The 16440-nt window shown below is 53.9% G+C and overlaps 1 protein-coding gene across 1 annotated transcript; it reads left to right on the plus strand.

Annotated features, from left to right (window-relative positions):
* Window positions 1-5036: 5036 nt before the first annotated feature.
* On the plus strand, window positions 5037-6649 carry HOXB4 (homeobox B4). Its single transcript, XM_054709234.1, has 2 exons — window positions 5037-5484; window positions 6335-6649. Exons 1-2 carry the CDS (start codon window positions 5037-5039, stop codon window positions 6631-6633), a joined length of 747 nt encoding a protein of 248 aa, XP_054565209.1. The 3' UTR covers window positions 6634-6649.
* Window positions 6650-16440: the final 9791 nt, after the last annotated feature.

The following is a 16440-nucleotide window of genomic DNA, read 5'->3' on the forward strand; positions in this document are numbered from 1 at the left end:
CCTCTGAATGTTTTGACGCCTCTTTGATTTGCCCCTGAACCTCCTTGTGGTGGGGATAGGGGCAGGCGAAGGAGTTACTGTACCGATAAGTGGTTTTAATCAAATACTGCAGGCTGGGAGAATATTGTTTTGTTTTCAAGGAAGAATTAGAGTCTCTGCAAGCCGAGTCCTCAGCTTGGACCAGTGCGTTTCTAGCTGTCTTCCCCAAATTTACTGACCTATGGGCCAAATCTCACCCCCTCCCCAGGTGGAGGGGTCCTTCCTGGGGCTCTGGGGCCTCCAAAGTTTTGGCAGAAATGGGGGCTATTCCTGACATTGGGGGATAGAATAAAGTAGATGGCGTATGCATTAGGGTTGAGACACTGGCCCGCCAAATTCAGCCATTTATCGGGGAGGCTGTAAGGAAGGGAGCTCTCTGGCCTGCTCTCTGGAACACAGATCCCCAAGGCCATAATTCCACTTCTCCGGGTGCCTGCTCCTTCCCAGGCCACACAGGGAACCCCCACACAATCCTACCCTCTTCCTCTTTGCTGGGAACCAGAGCTGACAAAAACCCAGGAATGACAGAATATTAAAAGTGGAGGCCGGGCGGGCTGAGTCCTATCCAAATGGGACGTTTTGTGAGATGGGGGTTACGTGGAAGTGAAGGGAAAGTTCTGGCAAAAAGTGAGCTGGAGAGGATGCACTGAACCGAAATTCTGCTCTGTCACTTTTTCCGCCCGCGTAATGACCGGCACAAAATTCAGGATGACCTAGCGAACTGCGCGACTGTATTATAGTAACTGCTTGTTCATGGGGGAGGCCTGGAGAGGGGTGAACCGCAGGTCACGGCGTCTAAAAATTATTAAAATGTTCGAGAGCCTCGTGACGCGCCTAGCTGTTTAACAAAGACTGCCAAAGTATGAGATTAATACGAAAACTTGCGCTTCAAAAACACACCAAAAAAAAAAAAAAAAAGTCTTGTTCCGGCCTCCAAGGGGGCCTAGAGCTCTTCTGCCGGCAGCCGCGGGCCGGTTTTCTGGACACACGAGAGTGGACAAGAGCGAGCTCGGCCGTTGCCCGTCGCCGCGCCGATCCCGGGCGGGTCGGTGGCCGGGAGGTTGGGGAGCCGCCCCGTGAGGACCCGGCCCCGCGCCCGCTCCGGGCCTCCCACTCCGCGGCTGCCAGTGCGACCAGCGGACCGGCTGGGGCTCGCCTCCGTGGCCCTTTGGTTTCCTTCCCTCGCTCGGTCTGTCCCTCCCACCCCGCCGACAAAAGGTAGATGATTTCTCGCTGGCTGGGCGCGATCGGGCCGGCGGAGGGGCGCTGAGCAGCGGAAGGTCAATCCAGCAACCTGTGGCTGCCGGGAGAAGGCGGCCCCGCCAGCCGCTGGAGCTCAGGGGAGGTGCTCTGTCCCTTTCTTATTTTTATTATTATGCGTATTGATGTTAGGATTCTTCCGGGAATGGAGGACGGAGGCAGGCTCCTGTTCTGGTGAAGCCCATCATGGGAATCGCTGATAAACCTTATCCTCTACCCATCGGGGCTGGACTGGGCTGGGGTGGGGGGTGGGATGGGTGGCATGGGCAGGTGGGCGGCTCCCAGCGCGCAGAGGGGAAAATTTCCGTGCTGTATACCTAGGATCAGCCATACACAGCCCCTCGGTGGTTTTGCCTCCCATCCCTCTCTCCTGGGGGGTTCGGGGCACCTGGGCCACATCCCTTGAGAAGTGTAGAGCAGCAGAGATGCCGGGTGACCAGCTCAGCGGCCCTCCCATAATTTTGAAAAGCCAAGGGCTGGACGCATTTCAGAGAGCTAGGGAGCTGAGGAGGAGGTATGGGGTGGGGGAAGGGCCCAAACAGTTGGAATGGGTTGTGCGGCTCCTAAGTGGCCTTTGACAAGACTTGGAAAGGTGCTTGCTTGATGCCGGGGCCTGGTGGAGGTCCTACTTAGACTTCAGTCTCCCTGGGTGCCCAGATGGGGGTCTGAGATTAAGATAACTACAGTAGAATTGTGTGTGTGTGTGTGTGTGTGTGTGTGACTTTTCAAATATATGTGAGTCCAGCCTGGCTGGGAGGGTGTTGGTGGTAGAGAGCAGGCCTGGAGGCCAACATGAGCAATCTAGATTTGGGACGGAAAAGAGAGTCTCTGGACCTAGTTGCAGGCAAATGGGAGCTCTCTGCTTAGCCACCTGCAAGGGTCCCAGGACTGGGATGGGCAAGGACTTCTGGAGTGTGGGCGGTTAGAGGGTCTTTTTTTTGTGTGTGTTACTGCAATATTTGTTAATGAAATTGATATTATTCTGACTTATTCACTAGGGATACAAAAATTTTCCAGACCCAGGGAGATGGGTAGGGAGCCTGGGTGGGGAGGCTCCGTGCACTCTTTGCCTTACAATGGGAAGGCTGTCAGCTTGCGCAGTCTAGGACTCAGTTCCCTCCCGCTCAGCCCCCTGGCTTCCAGTTTAGTACATTTCCTGGTTGCTGGAAGCCTTGGGAAATTCATTTGGAAACCCCAGATACCCCAGGTTTCCCAGATCCCCTTTTGGGTCCCACTGTCAGCAACCCTAGCAGGTGGCAGAGTGAGCAAGTTGAGAGAGAGAGAGAGAGAGAGAGAGAGAGAGAGAGAGGACGCCTGCCTGGGGCTAGGGAGGTGGGGAAACGGGGTTCCTCCTCACACTTCAGGGATTATCCTCCATTTCTGGCCCCAGGAGGTTTGGGAGGTTGGGAGGGACCGGAATATCATCTGGCTGCATTTTTATGGTTCTCCATTGCCCTTCATTCGGAAATGAAATGCCTTTGATCTTTTTCTCAGGTTGTAAACCGAATTGCCCGTCATTAAATACCCAGGGCCCCATCTGCTCGGTCTCCCAGCATTTTTCTTTACAGCTGTTTCTCCCTCATTTTACCATTGAATTTTTCCAAAAGGACTTTATGACACCCCCTTCACACCCAGCCGCCTTTCCCCCCCTCCCTTGGCTAAGAGGCGCCTTGAAAAATATATAGATATTCGTTTGATCGCAAACGAAAGGCTGCAAGGGTCACCGGAGGAGCCCATTGGGGTTTTTGTTTTTCTTTTTAAAAAGTCCTGGGGGGATGGGAGGGGCGGGAGGGCACCCAGAAGGGCCCGATTCTGACTTGCCGCAGCCTCGGGATGACCCTTCCTCCTTTTGTGCTTAGCTAATGTTTACATCTCATAATTCATGCCCCACCGCGGAGACTTGCGCAGCGCCGCGAGGTTTGCGTCTCTTTGCCAGACTCGCTGCTTCTAGTCCTCCCTAAAAGAAGAGGAAGAGAATTGAAAACCTTGTAATTCCAAGGATGGATCCGCAGTATCTTTTCCTGTTCCCAGAGCTCACAAATCAGAACAGAACGAAATAAATTCAAAGCATTCAAACCACACCCCAAACGAAGAACACTCGGAAAGTAGGAGAACTGGAAAATTTCTGGGCCAAGAAGATCTCTCTGTCTTCTGTATATACCCTGTAGATCCGAATTTGTGTAAGGAATTTTGTGGTCACAAATTCGTATCTAGGGGAATATGTAGTTGACATAAACACTCCGCTCATTTTCTTCCCCCCTGAAGAATTTTTTTTTTCTTCCTAAATGAGGACCATGCGAAGACTCCTTCCTTCTTTCTTCTTCCTTCTTTTCCTCCGGAAACTGGTTAGAGAAACCATCTACCTGAAAAGCTCCCCATGTCTGTCCCCGGGAGCCTTGGTCCCTTGTCACTTCTCTCGATAGGTTACTGTTGGTGGTTTTTTGAATTTTGTCCTCGCCCACGGGCCCACCTATTCTCTCTGCTGGGTTCAGGGAGGTTTGCCTGAAAATCTGGGGGGAAATGACTGTTGTCTTCAGTGTGCTAAGGCAAAGGAAATTCGCTTTTCAAACGGATGTTGATGTCGCCTTTCCGTTTGGGTTGAGAACAAGAAGCCCTGGAAATACCTGATTACCGAGGGGTGTTATTGTGTGTGTGTGTATGTGTGTGTGTGTGTGTGACCTCCAGGGCACCTATCCCCAGCATCACAGGGGTGAGAGATTTGTGTTCACTGAGGAGGCTGTGGCATTAGTGGCAATTACCACGTCTCCACCCCGCGGTTAGTATTGCTCCGATGGTTCTGGAATTAGCAAATTGCTATTCAGTGTGCTCTCAAAAGTTGCAGGTTTTTTAGCCACTGCTCATGTTCAGTGTGGGAAACCAAGTTGTTCCTCCCGCGTCGGGTAAGGAGAGGAGTGGATAGGAGAGGGGAACAGACAGACGGACTGACAAAGCCAAACTAATAGCGCAGCTAAATGCGATTTGGAAGGCGAGGTCTCCCCGAATTAGTGCATGAATTTTCTATCGATCCGCCCGCGGTTCCATTCATCTCTGACAAGCCCCTCCGAGCACCCGCCTGCTTGCTCCCCACGCCTCCTCTCTCATTCCCTCCCCCTCCCCATGCGGCGGCCGGAGAAAAGCTCCACGCTCAGTGCCTCTCGCCCCCGAGTGGGTTCCCCTCTCTGGGCAAAGACCCCCGTCCTCCTCTCACTTCACTCCCCACGCAGACACGCAGGGTGCGCACGGGCCTCCTTCCCTCGGGAGGAAGGGAAGGGGCCCACGAAGGCAGAGGATGGGGGCTGAGGCGAGGCAGGACACGAGGGGGCTACACGGGGAGCCCCAACTTCCGAGGGTATCTAGGGATCGCGCTCTGCCCAGGGCCCCACGAGGCCCTCCGTTGGCACCCCGCTCCCTCTCCCCCTGGATCTCGGAGACGGCCGGTGGCGCGGGCGGCCGCCCCGCAGGAGCCCTATGTAAATCCCGGCGCTGGCTGGGTGTCTGTGGGTGGGTGGGAGGGGGTGTGGGAGAAGGGGAAATAAACCTCTTTGGCTGGAGTAGGGTCCGGGTGAGCAGATTTCCTTATCCGGGAATCGCAGGCGGGGCGGTCATTGGCTCCCAGGATCACGTGGGGTCCTAACTTTGTTCACTTGACAGTAAGTAGGAGGGCTTTCGGAAACAGGAAAACGAGTCAGGGGTCGGAATAAATTTTAGTATATTTTGTGGGCAATTCCCAGAAATTAATGGCTATGAGTTCTTTTTTGATCAACTCAAACTATGTCGACCCCAAGTTCCCTCCGTGCGAGGAATATTCACAGAGCGATTACCTACCCAGCGACCCCTCGCCGGGGTACTACGCCGGCGGCCAGAGGCGAGAGAGCAGCTTCCAGCCGGAGGCGGGCTTCGGGCGGCGCGCGGCGTGCACCGTGCAGCGCTACGCGGCCTGCCGGGACCCCGGGCCCCCGCCGCCCCCGCCGCCGCCCCCGCCGCCCCCCGGGCTGTCCCCTCGGGCTCCCGCGCCACCACCCTCCGGGGCTCTCCTCCCGGAGCCCAGCCAGCGCTGCGAGGCGGTCAGCAGCAGCCCCCCGCCGCCTCCCTGCGCGCAGAACCCCCTGCACCCCAGCCCGTCCCACTCCGCGTGCAAAGAGCCCGTCGTCTACCCCTGGATGCGCAAAGTTCACGTGAGCACGGGTGAGTGCGTGGGCACCCCTTCCCCCTCCCACCCCCGGCGCTTTCCACCAAAGGGACCTCGGAGGCATGGGGGGAGGCGGGGGGGAAGCCAATTGTCCCCGCTATAAACTCGCCACGGCCGAGATTTACGGTCGCCTGTTTTCAGAGCCACATAATTACATCCCCCATAAATTTTTATGGCCTGGTGGGCCCCGCGCCTTTGAAGTCGGCTCCCCCTTCTCTTTTGCCATTCTCACCAGCGACTTTCTCGCCGGGGACGTGGAGTCTCAGTGAAGTTGGAAGTCGGGGAGGGGGGTGGGAGGTTGGAGAGAAGGAGGAGGAGGTAATCTGTATTTAAGCAGAGCGTTGAGTCAACTCCCACTATTTATTTTTCCCCCCTTTCTTTCCTCTAGCCTTGGCTCCCTGGCTCAAGAAGTGGGCAAAAGTTTTTATTGGGGGCAGGCACGGCTTGGAATCTGAGCAGAGAGGGTGGGAACTGACAGGAGAAAGGTTTAGGGAAGCCCCCTCCCCTTTCACCCCTCATTCTCCCACCCCGGGCCTCAGGCCAAGGCGGGAGGGGAAGGGTGAAAACCTTGTGAAGATTTCCTCACTCTGAGCGCCCCCCCCTCCCCCCCACACACACCCAAACAACAGGGAGATAACCCTCCAAAACTCTGAGGTCTCTTTTCCTTCCAGCAGCCCCGCTTGCTCCCCTTTCTCCCCCCACCCCGCCCTCCGGAGTTAGAAGAGGTGGCGGGAGAGGGAGGGAGGGAGGGAGGGAGACGCTGTGTTCGCTGGAAGAAAGTGCTCTCCCTCCTCCCTTTTGGGGCAATAAAACTTTCTCTTTCTCCTTCTCTCTGTGTGTGTCCAGTAAACCCCAATTACGCCGGCGGGGAGCCCAAGCGCTCCCGCACCGCCTACACCCGCCAGCAGGTCTTGGAGCTGGAGAAGGAGTTCCACTACAACCGCTACCTGACGCGGCGCCGGAGGGTGGAGATCGCCCACGCGCTCTGCCTGTCCGAGCGCCAGATCAAGATCTGGTTCCAGAACCGGCGCATGAAGTGGAAAAAAGACCACAAGTTGCCCAACACCAAGATCCGCTCGGGGGGCGCCGCGGGCGCAGCCGGAGGGCCCCCAGGCCGGCCCAACGGAGGTCCCCCCGCGCTCTAGCGGTCTCTTGGCCGGGGGTGGGGAGCCACGAACCTGGGGCGGGGGCGGGTGGCGAGCGCCGGGAAGACGGGGGAGAGAGGCGGGAGGAGACCCTGGGGCCTGGGCCTGCAAGAGCCTGCCTGCCTCCCCCGCCCCCCTCTATCTATTTACACGAATAAACGCAGAGAAGGGGTAGGGGAAGCTTTATTTATAGAAACCACAATGGAGAGCCGGTCGAGGGCCCCCCCCCCCAGAAGCAAAGCTCAAGTCTCTGGCTTTCTTTCTTTAAAAAAAAAAATAAATAAAAAGAGGAGGAGAAGAAGGAAGAAAGAAAGGACAGAAAGAGCAATAGGAGGAGGAGGCTGCGCGCCTGGCGAAGATGGATCCACGTTTCATCTTTAATCACGCCGGCCCCGGGCCCATCCGTCTTGTTTACTCCGCCGCGGAGAGGACGGGCCTCGGCGGCGACCATTACCTCGACACCCGGCTAACAAATGAGGCCGGCCCGCCGCCGCCCGCACGCGGGCCCGGATCCTCTGCCTTTGTCCCCCATCCCTGACACCCAGCGACAGCACCCTCTGATTGCCAGAGAGCGCAGTGTGTTGGCCACGGTAACAAACACACACATCACACCTCCTCCCCGTCCGTCCAGGCCCCTGCGCGGGGACACCGACTGCACCCCCTTCCCCTGCGGGGCTGGGAAGCGGAGGAGGCCGCAGGAAGAGGGGGGGGGGGGCGTTGGAGGCTCGGACGGCCTTGGCAACGCAGGAGCGGGCAGGGAAATGGAGGCCAAGGAGAGGAAAGAAAGAAAAGAAAGAGACCCGGAGCGCCTTCCTTGGGAAGGTCAAGCGGTTGCTGGCAGGGTGAGGGCCGGCGGGGCTGCGAGCACATCCCCCTGGCCCACCCAGAGCTGTGCGGAGGGGACCTGCTCTCCGAGACTGAGACTGAATGTGAAACTAGCAAACACAACGCTGCGCCCCTCCCCGGGTCCGGGAGATGCTGTTCCGGAGACCTCTCCCCTCGTGGATCATGGTTGCATTGATGATGATGATGATGATGATGAATAATTAATTAATTATTATTATTTTATGTCCTGTGTGTCCCTTCCTCCTCTTCTCTTCCTGACATTCCACACTAGGCCCCCTTCCTAGTTCTGGGGCGGCCTGAGTCTAGAACCCTTCGTTGGAGTGAAACTGTGTGTCCTGTACAGAGTGACAATAGAAATAAATGTTCGGTTTCTTGTGAGCAGCCCGGCGTGGTTTTGTTGAAGCCTTGATCTAAAGATACGGACAAATGCCCCCTAGCCTCTGTCTGAAGCACCTCAGCCCATTTGGATTCCCATTGTATGTGGCTGAGGATTTTTTTTTTTCTCCCCCCAAAGGGTCCGATGGGAATGTCTATCTTCAAGGACTCCAAACGGTGGTAGCTGGTTTGTTTTCTTTTTGGGGTGGCTGTGTTGTTTAAAATTTCCCCCCTCCGGTCCAAAAAAAAAAATGGATGGAAAGGACTAGGAGGGCTGACTTGAGTCCCTAATGGGGAGGGGGGGGCATGTTTCATTGTAGGACACAAGAGGCTTAAGTATGGCAAAGCCTCTCATATCATGATTTATTTGTCATAAGCAAATAAAATGCGGTTAAGCTGTCTCCTTCTAGACAGACGGCTCTTTGCTTATTAAAGTTCCGAGAGAGGATTCCGTGAGGCCGGCCTTTCCTCCTGCATAAGAAGGTATCGTTTTCCTCGGAGGTGTTTAAGGCTTTAATGAGTCTAATTTTTTGCACAGATGTTTCTGGGTGTTTGCAGGTTTTCAGAGTATTTTTATATTACAAAGGAGCTAGCCGGTGCCATAGCTCAAACTCTGACAAGCAAATAGATAATCAAGAAGACAAATGGCCTCTTTTGTGAAGCCCTGCTCCTGTATTAATTTTCATTTTCTTTCTCATAGAAAGTATCGAAAGTACGACTGGGGACCAAATCGCTTTCTGTCTCGGAGGTCCCAGTCACCCCTAGAATGGAGTGGGGGAAGGGAATGCAGGTGACCCTCAGAAGTTCTGTTAAGCTTGGGCCGCTTTTGTGCAGTACCCAAGAGAAGTACGAAGGTCTGGGGGCTCCAGCCTGAGATGCCTGGTCCTGGGGTGGCCCAGGGTGTAGACACTGCCTCCAGAGAGCTCCAGGGCTCCGGAGAGCATATGCAATTCAAAGTGGTTGGTTTCTTTGGACCCATCTCCCTTTAGAAAATAAAAATAGCCAATCCCACCCACACGTTTTATTGTTATTTGTTTATTGTATCCCCCTGGTTTGCAGCACCCGGGAGTTTGAGGCTGGGTAGGGCCACGGGACAGACGGGCTGGCGTCCCTAGTTCTGAGAAAGGGTTTGAACTGCTGGTTTAAATGCTGCGGGAGATTCATCAAAAAATCGCCCAGACCTGGAGGATGAGAGCGGCCAGCTTTGTTCGGTCCATTTTGGTGTGATGTTTAGCTGCCAGGAGATGCGACTGCCCTTAGCAGAGGGAGAAAATAGTTCTTAAAAAGCATATGCCCCCCTCCCCCCCAGGAATGCCTCTATAGAACCAAATCAAAGCTACTCCTTGGAAGGTATGAATAGAATAAAAAAAAGATTTCTATGGAGCTTAAAGTTCACAGCCATTCTGTGTAGACAAGAGCTAAGAAAAATGTGAGAATTATACAGAAAACCATTAATCACTTCTTTTCTTTAAATACGTATCCTCTCTCCTTTGTTATTATTCAACAGCAAATCTCCGCAGACCGGCTGTTGGGGGGAAAAAGTGTTAGCCGCCTCTCCCAGATCTGCAAGGGGGAAACATTTTGGAACGTAAAGTTGAAAACTTTTTTCTCTCAGTTTGGAAGAAGCCTTCGCCAGGAATGGGATTCGAGGAGTTCGGGGCGAGAGGAGGCGAGAGGCGCAAAGGTAACAAAGCCCCCTCCTGGGCTGGCATATTTTTTAAAAAAAATCGTTTTATGAGCTTTCTTTTTTCTTCTTTTTTAACAAGGGAAAGAAAAAACCCCTGTCTTGGTGGGGTTTTTATGGTGACTCTGGTCAGGTTTGGGGCCTTTTATGATGACTGATGCTTGGGTCAGATGGGCGAGAGAGGCCTCGCACCTGGAGAATGTTTGAACTGCCGGGGACTGAGTGTCAGGGGCCCTGAAGGGCCCCGGCGAAGGCTGTTTGTGGGGCAGCTCAGCGTGCTTTCCTGGTTTGGGGGAAAGGCAGGCGGGCCTGTGGCACCCAAGCATATGTGCATGTGCATGTGTGTAGCGACGCGCACATGTGGCCGGCTGTTCTGCGACTCTGTCTACGCTCAGGGCTTGTGTCCCATATATCTGTTTGCAGTGGGATGTCATGCCGCCCCCTGGCAAAACGGAATGCATTTCTTGGATGGGAAGCCCCCGCCTTGGAGCAGGGTATAGGTGGGTGTCTTCCTTTTCCCCTTGTTGTGGCAAGCTTGGGATTCTAGACAAATATTCCCGATTCTCTGGGGCAGGAAACTGCTCTGTTCACAGGCAAGGTTCTTGCCGCTGGAATCTTCCTCTTTAGTGCTGTCCCCCTCCCTTTTTCCTGGAGGCTCAGTGTTCGGTTTGGTTTCCTTTTGCTCTCTTAGTTTGGGGGCTGTGTCCCCCGCCCCCACCCTGGGGCCCTGCTTCTGAGGGTGAGTGAGCCAGCGGGCTCGGCCTCAGACCTGAATGCGCTGGCCCTTTTTCCCTGGGGCTCACTGCGAGTTTGGAGGCAGGAGGTTGGCAGGAGAGAGAGTTCATGGAAAGGCCACGTTTTCTAGGCGATTAGCTCAGTATTAGAACCACAAAATGACCTCGGAAGCCCCTTGACCTCTCTGAGACTGGACATTGTGCTGGCTCCTGCGTCCTGCCCAGGAGGGAAAGTCACACCTCCGCTGGGAGCGGGTCCGGGGCTGCTGTGTGCCCATGTCCACCCCCCTCTAGCCCCCAAGCCCCTACTTGGCTATTTTGGAATTTCTGGATTGTTTTTTCTATTACTGCGCATTGGGGAGAAAAGGAATAAAATTGTTAGCTTGGGTACAGCCAGGGGAGGGAGGAGGGTGCTGGTCTGTCTCGCTGTGCAGGGCTCCTTCCTTCAGCCCGGCTCCCACCGCTGTCCCCAGGCCCAGGTTATCCCTCCTGTCCTGTTTTGCTTGGAGGGAGCTGCGGGGGCACAGACAAAGGGAAGTGGTGGGAGAGGCCCACAAGGCTTCAGGGGTTAGGGGGACAAGCCTCTGGGTCCGAAGGAGAGAGAGGGTTCCCCACTAGAACAGCTCCTTGGCGATTACTGTGTCTCAAAGTCTGATATCCCAATCCACAACCCCTCAACCCATTCCCCCCCTGAAGTTCCTTTGTCTGGAAAGCAGTTCCTAGAATCACTTTCACCCCCTTCCCCCTGATCCCCAATTTCACTTCAGCTGCTCCCAGAGCCCATGGAATACCTCTCCAGCAAAGGCGCAAGAGAGCTGGGAGCAGGGCCAGTGCAGACACTTCTGACCACCTCCAGGGAGAGCTCCGCCATGTTAACCAAAGTTTCCAGCAACTTTTAATTTTCAGAGATGGGTGGAGGTTTTCTAAGAGCCTTTCCCAATCTCTATTCTGCTTGCTGCATCTTAACAATCCGCTTTAGCAGCCGTCCTCTCAGGAGGAGGCGGGGAGGGGGCACACTCCAGCTGGGAAGAGGAGATGCTCCTTTGGGGTTAAGACTAGGAGAGACTGAACTTTGTTGGGATGTGTTTGGTGTTGGTCTGCGTGTTGTAAATTGCCTATTGGAACGTAGGGACTTGGTTTTGGCAAGAAAGAACTGGAGTTGGTTGGTATCCTCATTGTCCCCGGATGGCAGAATACATGCAGGGGGTGGGGGCCTGGGGAAGGGAAGGGAGTGAGCAGAAAGGGGAGCTGGGCTGCTCCTGGGCTGAAAAAAGCTGGGGCTTCAGGGAGCTGCACCCGTTACTTGTAAGGGCAGATAACCAATTGTGGGAGCTCTATAGGCCCTGGGACTTTACCAGCTTCTCTCTGGCATTGTGAGGATTAGGGGTTCACCAATGGGAAGGAGGAGGAAGACAATGGAAAGGGAGGGTTAGGGTTCACTCAAGGATTTCATCCTACAGGTGGGACCTTGGAGATCTCACTTTCCCCCATTCCCAGACCCCAAACTGAGCGCTGCCTAGGGCTCCCCGGCCTTTGGGTTCACTTTCTACAATTCTGGTGGCTCCCTCTAGTCCTCCTCATCTTTGACCTCTCTTCCCTCCAGGTCCCTGGTCCTCCCCATCTTTCTCTCTTACTTCCACCGCCTGGACAAAGTGGGGCAGCCCCAGGCCCCGTGGTGGGTCTCCCTGGGAAGCGGCCAGGGAATGGGGTCTGGTTAGAAAACCAAGTGGGGAAGTTTCCCAGCGTGAGTTGAGCGCTGACGGATTTGTGATCAGCCATAAAACCGGCGCGTTCAGATTCGTAAATCAATCTCGCCTTTCTCCCAGTATAAACGTTCGCTTTATCGGCAGCAAGAAAGCGCTGGGCGCTCGGCCGGCTCTCGGCGCTTGTTTATTTGAACACGGACATTCCCAGGATCCGAAGAGTGTGGGCATTTTAACAGAACCTGCCCGCATGCCTTCTTGTCAGTTTGCTGTTCTTTTCCTTGTCCTTAAAAATTTTTTTTTCTCCGTTTCAGAGATTGCCGCCTTCCCATGCTCCGGCATATTGCACCTTCTCTCTTGCTTGCTCATATTCTTCTTTTAGACTTTAGGGGAGAGTTTTCTTTGGGGGACCATTTTAGTGGCTTTGTGGTCAGGACCTTGCAGAGAGTTGCAGGGGCTGAATTCAATACCAGTCTGTGTTTTGTATCTAGACAATCAAAGCCGACCACCCCCCTACAGAGTCTGAGCCTGGCCTGGGCCTGCCGGCGCCCCACCAGTGCATCGGGAGCAAGATTCTGAGGAGGCCAGGCCGGCCCAGTACCTTCTGCAGGGGCCTCGAGGCCGCCACAGCTGGACCTTACCGGCACCCACTCAGGGGTGGATGTTTCTTTGGGGGTTACTAAACCATCTAGGTTCTCAGGTTTCTCCCCAGTGAGTTGCTTTTGGTTCAGAACCCTCCAAACAAATCCAAAAGGGAAGCCCCGAGCCTCCCTACCCTAAAGCGCATTTGTTCTTCCCCTGTCCGGCCTGCCCTCAGCGGCTGGGGCCTGGCTTGGCTGCCCCCGGAGCTGCTGAAGATAAGGCTGGGAATGTGCAGCGAGGGGCTTCGTCAGGAATGTCTTTTCCACTCCCCTTTGCGCCCTCACCTCAGCCCACAGCCAAGGACTCTGATTCTGGTTGTAACTGGCCTGCTCATGCTGGGGTTGAGCTGTGTGGGAAGGTTTGGGGATGTTTTGTTTTATTTATCTCTGAGATGAAGGTTTCTCTCTCTAGGCCTAGGGAATGGCTTTCTCCTATCATCCTGGGTGTTCACCCCTTTAATATGCAACAGCCCCCCCCCATCTTTTTCCTATTGACCAGTCTCCATTGTCTGTCGATTGGAAGCTCAGGGGACTAACACCTGGGAAATAGGGACCCGGGGCTGCCAGGCCGACTTGGACTTCAAAGCCTCTTTCTTTCTTTCCCCTGCCCGCCCCCTCCCCCGCTTCAGTTAGAATCTCCAGCTGTCTTCAGTGGAGTTGGGGGTAAGGGGACGGAGACAGGGTGTGACAGAGGTAGAGGGGGGCTGAGAGTCCACTTCTTTTGTTAGAAACTTTAGTCCGGTCTTTGTGGCTGGACGTGTTCCCAAATCAGTCAGGAGGATTCCGTTCCCTATAGTAGTGACACCACAAACGAAAAAAGTCCCGGTTGCGGTCATTCTCAACTTTGGAAGTCCCAGAGCCTCCAGTTTGTCCAGTCCCTTTTCTGCCTCTTCAAAAGGTACCACAAGAGATCAAAAAGAGAATGAAAGCCACAAGCCCCATCCTTTATACATATATAATGTGGCCTTATGAAGTGTATCTTTTGGAAATGGTCCCTTTAGAAATTTTGTTGATTATTTAGGAAGAGGGGTGGGGGTGTCCCACTAAAATCAGTATCCTAAGAGTGAGGGAAAGAAGGGAGTTGGGGGGAATCTTAACCTTAAAGGGTGCAGGGAGAAGAATTGGAAGCTGAGAAATCCAGGGGCTTGGAGCAGGGCTCTCGCCCACCCCACCCCCACCCCAGACGCCCCTGCAGACTATTTCTGCACCTCCACGAACTCAGCAGAAGCAGGAGGAGAAGAGAGAGAGGAGAGGTGGGCTGTAGGTAAGTGTGTCCGGGTGGAGGTGGTTAGGGAGCTGTAGATCTAGCAGGCATAGATGTGAATCTGGAAGAGAGAAGGAGAACTCCATACTATTCCATTGGTGGGTGGGGGGGGGGACGTATTTTGCAGGAAAATTTCTCCTCCTGAAGGGGAAGGTCATAGTGGTCCTTTGAGCCTGAAATCGAAAGACCCCCTTCCCCCCCCTGGTCACGTGATTCATTAAATAATTAATGCCGAGGTTGCAGAATAGATATGTATTCGTCAGGAAAATCTCAGGCTTCGGTCTCCCTGTTTCTGACGTGCAATTCAACTGTCCTTTGAAAAACAAGCCTGTACCCTGAGAAAAAAAAAAGAGAGAGGGGGAGAGAGAGAGAGAGAGAGAGAGAGAGAGAGAGAGAGAGAGAAAGAGAGGGAGGCAGCAATAAAACAGCCCCGAAGCCGGAGCCGCACCACGGGCTGGGGTATTGTAAGTAGAAGGGATTTCTCACTACCTACCGTGTCTTATATGTCCATGTAAATTTATTGTTTGTTATTAATGTTATTGTCGTAAACTGTGACAAATAGCCATCTTCATTTCCTGCCATTTCTCTTCACACGGTGCTCTGTGTGTTTATACCCATTGAGGCATTGCATAGAGATTTTAGGAATATTCCTCTCCTCTCTCTCTCTCTCTCCCTCTCCTCCAACCCTTTTCTTGATTTATAGCAATATGGGTGTCAGCTTCTCGGGCCGGCGTGCCAGCCATTGTGTGTGTGTGTGTGTGTGTGTGTGTGTGTGTGCTTGCGTCTGCGTGTGTTTGTGAGCGAGTTGTGTTGTTTATGGCCATGTCTTCGATAAATCATTTCTCACGGAAAATGATGTGGAAGCTGGGCTATTTCTGCGGCCGGGAGAGAGTCGCTCTCTCGGAGGCACTTCCTCCCTCTCTGCTCTGCTCCCAGGAGTTGGTTATTTCAGATGATCTACAGTAATATATCAGCAGTTAATATGAAAGCTCTATAGCTGGAGGTCTTAAATTACAGCATCCGTGATTATCAATTAAGGCGAGATTTGTATAAATTTGGTAAACCAGAAATGCCTCATTGGCATATAAACCCAGTCAAAGACCATGACCTAATATAAAAATTATATTTGTGAGCCTGATAGAGCCAACATTCCTGCAGCAGCAGACAGAGCTTCATTTTTCAGCAGTTCCCCCACCAGAGTTTGGCTGCTCCAATTCCAGCCACTGGGAAGGAACCCAACTCTGAAGGCGGAAGGAGCCTGGGGGCAAGAGAGGTGGAGGCAGAGGAAGAAATGACTGGAGTTGCAGGCAAAGATTTTTGTTGTCGATGGGGACCAAATCCAAGTCCCGTGCCATTGGAAGTGGGGGGAGGGGGAGTTGAAGAGACTCAGCTATAGCATTAAAGCTTAACCTATAGGACTGATGTGTCTGCCAGGGTATTTAGGGTGGAGAATGAGCTGCCCAAATTGGGGGAGACAATGGAGGCAGAGGGTGAAGGGCATGGAGAAAAGCTGAAAGTCCTGGCTCCCCACCCTGCTGGCTAACAAAACAAGGAAATGAATTCACACCCCAGTAGCCTTCCTTCGACCTCCTGAAACAAAGAAAGTTTCCTCAGCAGCCAGGGACTGCGTGTGTGCGGGGCTAAAGCAGGGAGAAGTTCCCCAAGTTTTTCTAGTGAAGAAATGTTCCGGGAATCAGGTGGCCCCAGAAGTTAAAGTGTGTTCCTCTCCCTAAGCCCCGATTCGAAGAGGAAGCAAACAGGGTACAGACTGGGAGGGGGAGAGCTGGGGTTTCCTATGAGGGGGTCTCAGTCCCTCCCCATCAGGGAAGAGTCTGCTGGCCGAGAGAAAATTAGTGGTGGCTTCTGGGGACATGCTATGCTGTACCCCAAAGTTGTGATCGATGAGGGGCAGAGGGTACAGCCTTTGCCAAGTCTGGTCAGGGCTACTGGCTTTTTCTTCCCTGGCTGGAGCTGGGCTAACTGACTTTATAGCTCCTGTTATCTGTGATATTTAACTCTGCATCCAGGTGTTAATTATTTATGGCATAAGCCTCTCGGAGTGGCCGCTTCGGCCCCAGTGGAGCATCTAGGAGCTCGCTCCCGCTCTACTCCAAGTGGGCCCTGAGCCCTGTCCTTGTTAACAGGCAGATTTGCAGGAGGGTGGTGGGGGTGGTGGGTGAAGCCTCCCAGTTTGGGAGTCTGGGTTGACAAGGGTTTAGGGAGAAAGAGAAGGAGCGGAACAAGACCCCAGGCTAGGATGGGTGGGGGCATTACCTGGCCTGGATAAAAGGAAGGTGGAGTCTGGATTGAAGGGCTGGAGATCTTGGGGAGGGTTGAAGGGTTGGTGGGGGGGCAGCAGCAAAGAGATCTGAGGGATAGGGGGCTCCAAGCCTTTCAGGCCCTCTATCCTTCAATGTTAGAGAATTCTGCTCCCCCCCCCTCAGTGTGGGAGGTGACAAGGTGGGTGTAAATGTGAGTTCACCCCGGAAACTAGTGCTCCAGAATGTAGGTCAAAGTCTTGGAATCCCTGAGAGAGCGAGGCAGGATTACCTCTTCCTTG

The sequence above is a fragment of the Eptesicus fuscus genome, chromosome 20 (assembly GCF_027574615.1).
Source record: "Eptesicus fuscus isolate TK198812 chromosome 20, DD_ASM_mEF_20220401, whole genome shotgun sequence".
Taxonomy (NCBI): Eukaryota; Metazoa; Chordata; class Mammalia; order Chiroptera; family Vespertilionidae; genus Eptesicus; species Eptesicus fuscus.

What these genes read in the sequence shown, in the direction of transcription:
- HOXB4 (XM_054709234.1), top strand. Translation starts at nt 5,037, where the DNA reads ATGGCTATGAGTTCTTTTTTGATCAACTCAAACTATGTCGACCCCAAG. An exon ending in CAAAGTTCACGTGAGCACGG is followed by an intron (nt 5,485 to 6,334) that starts GTGAGTGCGTGG and finishes GTGTGTGTCCAG; the next exon opens with TAAACCCCAATTACGCCGGC.